Here is a 2,309-nt window from a genome sequence, read left to right on the forward strand (position 1 = left end):
CCAGCCGGCCAGCTCAACTCTAAAGCAACCAGCGAAGAAAAATAGTCATATGACAAGTGATAATATACACCCCATATATAGCAATATATAATGGTCTACCATAATGTTACAATAATACACAACCTCCAATGAGGCTTTAGTTCAAACTGTTGCCACTGATATGGTTAGTTTCAATAGCAACGATCAACCAGTTACGGTTGTTTGTTTTTTTCGACTAGTGTGGGCAGGGTCCAGGTTGCTACGGTGATGAGACACCGACAGCTGCCTTTCTTTACACACCAGCAACAGCTCAGCTGATGAATGTAATATATGGTGGCCCTCACTCAGCCTCACCACACACAGCGCTGAAACTCGACTGTAGACCTGGACCCCCCATTTAAACCAATCAGATTCAGTGTAAGTGCAAAGTGTCGGAGGCACAGACAGACACTGAGTAAACGTCACTGACAATTCAGCTATAATCTGTCAAACTGATTCCCAGGGTTGAAATGATGTTAGTACAGTGACATACAGTTTCCTGCTTGGTTCTAATACAGGTCACAAGACATAGGACTGTAGGGGGGGGAGTCTGCTTCAGTCCCTTCTATGACTTTGTCTGTTTCTTATTTCAGCTCATCCTGCATATAGTAACAGCCAGTCAAAGATAGGAAAAATTGTGTAAATGTGTGTGTGTGCGTGTTTGCATGTGCCAGTGACTGCAGTGCTAGAGACAGCATAGAGAAGGTTTGTGTATGTGCACGAGTAAAGACAGAGCCTGTATACAGTGTGAGCAAGCACATGTCCCTGCGTGTCTGTGGCGAGGGCTACAGACATGACTCCCACTGCAGCTGCAGGTCTGTGCTGTCCAGAAAATCTGCAGAGAAGACGCTGGGTGGAGTGTGAGGTGCCAGTGGGGTCAGACTTGTCCCTCCATCTCCTCCACTTGCCCTCCCCCCTCCTCCTCCTCCTCCTCTCACCCCACAGCCGCCTCCGCTGACACCTGCTACCATGGAGATATCCAGCCAGTCCATGCTGTCCAAAGTGGGGTCACTAAAGTCCAGCCCTGCAGAATGGGGGGAGAAGTCCAGATCAGATGTGTCCATGGGAGAAGGAGGGTGGCCCAGGATGCTGGGTGTGCTCAGCATTTGGCTGTGTAGGTCGTCGATTAATGTCAGGCTGCCGTCCGGTTCCAAGCCCAGAAGCGGGGTGCCCGTAGTGCTCTCCAGGAAGTCCTCCAGGCGTCCGCTGCCTGAACAGGGCTCTCCCACAGAAAGCTGAGAGGTAATGAGGGGTTCTGTAGGGGTGGTAGGGGAGAGGTGGAAGGGAGATGGGGGAGAAGATGGGGAGGGAGGGTCAGAGTGGAGAGGGGCGAGGGAAGGGTCCGGGTTGGCCTTGAAGCCAACGATTTCTGGAGGAGGACAGAGAGAAAACCAGAAAACTCTCATCAGTGCTGGAGACAACCAACTGGCGGCAGCAACTGGTGGCAGCAGGTCATTACCTCCGCTCTTAAGCAGGATGTCGAACAGGTCGTCCATCTGCTGACTGTTCATGCCATTCTCCTGCTAACAGAGAGAAACATTATTAATCCGTACTCCAACCCAATACTTTGCACTAAAACACAAGCACCCTCCTTTGAAATAGTGACAGGGGGTCCGGTTTGTTCTTTGATCCATATCTGTGATATTTCACTGGCCACATGTAGATGACAGGATATTACAGCTGAACATGTGCAGCAGCCACCTTGATAAACAACAATATATAAGGTAACATCCAAAACACCTGCTTTAGTTCCATTGTCTTCTATTATGCTGCTGTCTTAGCTCTATGCAAATAAAACAGGTTTTGGTATTAGTCACCTAGAATCCAAACAAGAACAAGTCTGAACAGCCGACAATACGTATTGTTGTGTGTTGTGGTTTGGAAACAAGTGCAATTCTTTGTTTCTTTGTTCCGCTTGACTGGAAACACTCAACTGATCAAGCAAAAGTAGAGAAGGTGGACTGAGAAAAATGGGCAACAGCAAAAATACACAAAGAAAAATTAATTTGTGGGATACCTAATACAAATTAGTTTGATGATAGTACAAGAGGACATGAGGCTGGATTATGACAGACAGAAGAGATGAAGAGAAAGACATGCTGGAGAACATACTTTGGAGTGTTGAGTAGGAAGAGAGGTGTTGGGTTTGGGAGAGGGAGGGGTAAACAGTGTGTGACGGTCGTAAGGCGGACACATCTCTCTCTGTCAGGATGGCGTGATGAAGGAATGAAATGAGAGAAGAAACGAGGAGAAAAGATTAATCAATGTGTGGAGAAGACTGAGCAGTGGAT

At 47.8% G+C, this 2,309-nt stretch overlaps 1 protein-coding gene across 1 annotated transcript in view; it reads right to left on the minus strand.

The window, feature by feature from the left end:
• Positions 1–6: 6 nt before the first annotated feature.
• The window catches only part of mrtfab (myocardin related transcription factor Ab), a 48,606-nt gene continuing 46,303 nt past the window's right edge, over positions 7–2,309 (minus strand). The window contains exons 18-19 of the mRNA XM_020620367.1: positions 1,962–1,986; positions 7–1,541 (exon numbers count right to left, since the gene is read on the minus strand). Coding sequence (XP_020476023.1) covers positions 804–1,541; positions 1,962–1,986 — 763 coding nt within the window. The 3' untranslated portion in view covers positions 7–803. The remainder of the gene's footprint in view (positions 1,542–1,961; positions 1,987–2,309) is intronic.

Source organism: Monopterus albus, unplaced genomic scaffold (genome assembly GCF_001952655.1).
Source record: "Monopterus albus unplaced genomic scaffold, M_albus_1.0 scaffold236.1, whole genome shotgun sequence".
Lineage (NCBI taxonomy): Eukaryota > Metazoa > Chordata > Actinopteri > Synbranchiformes > Synbranchidae > Monopterus > Monopterus albus.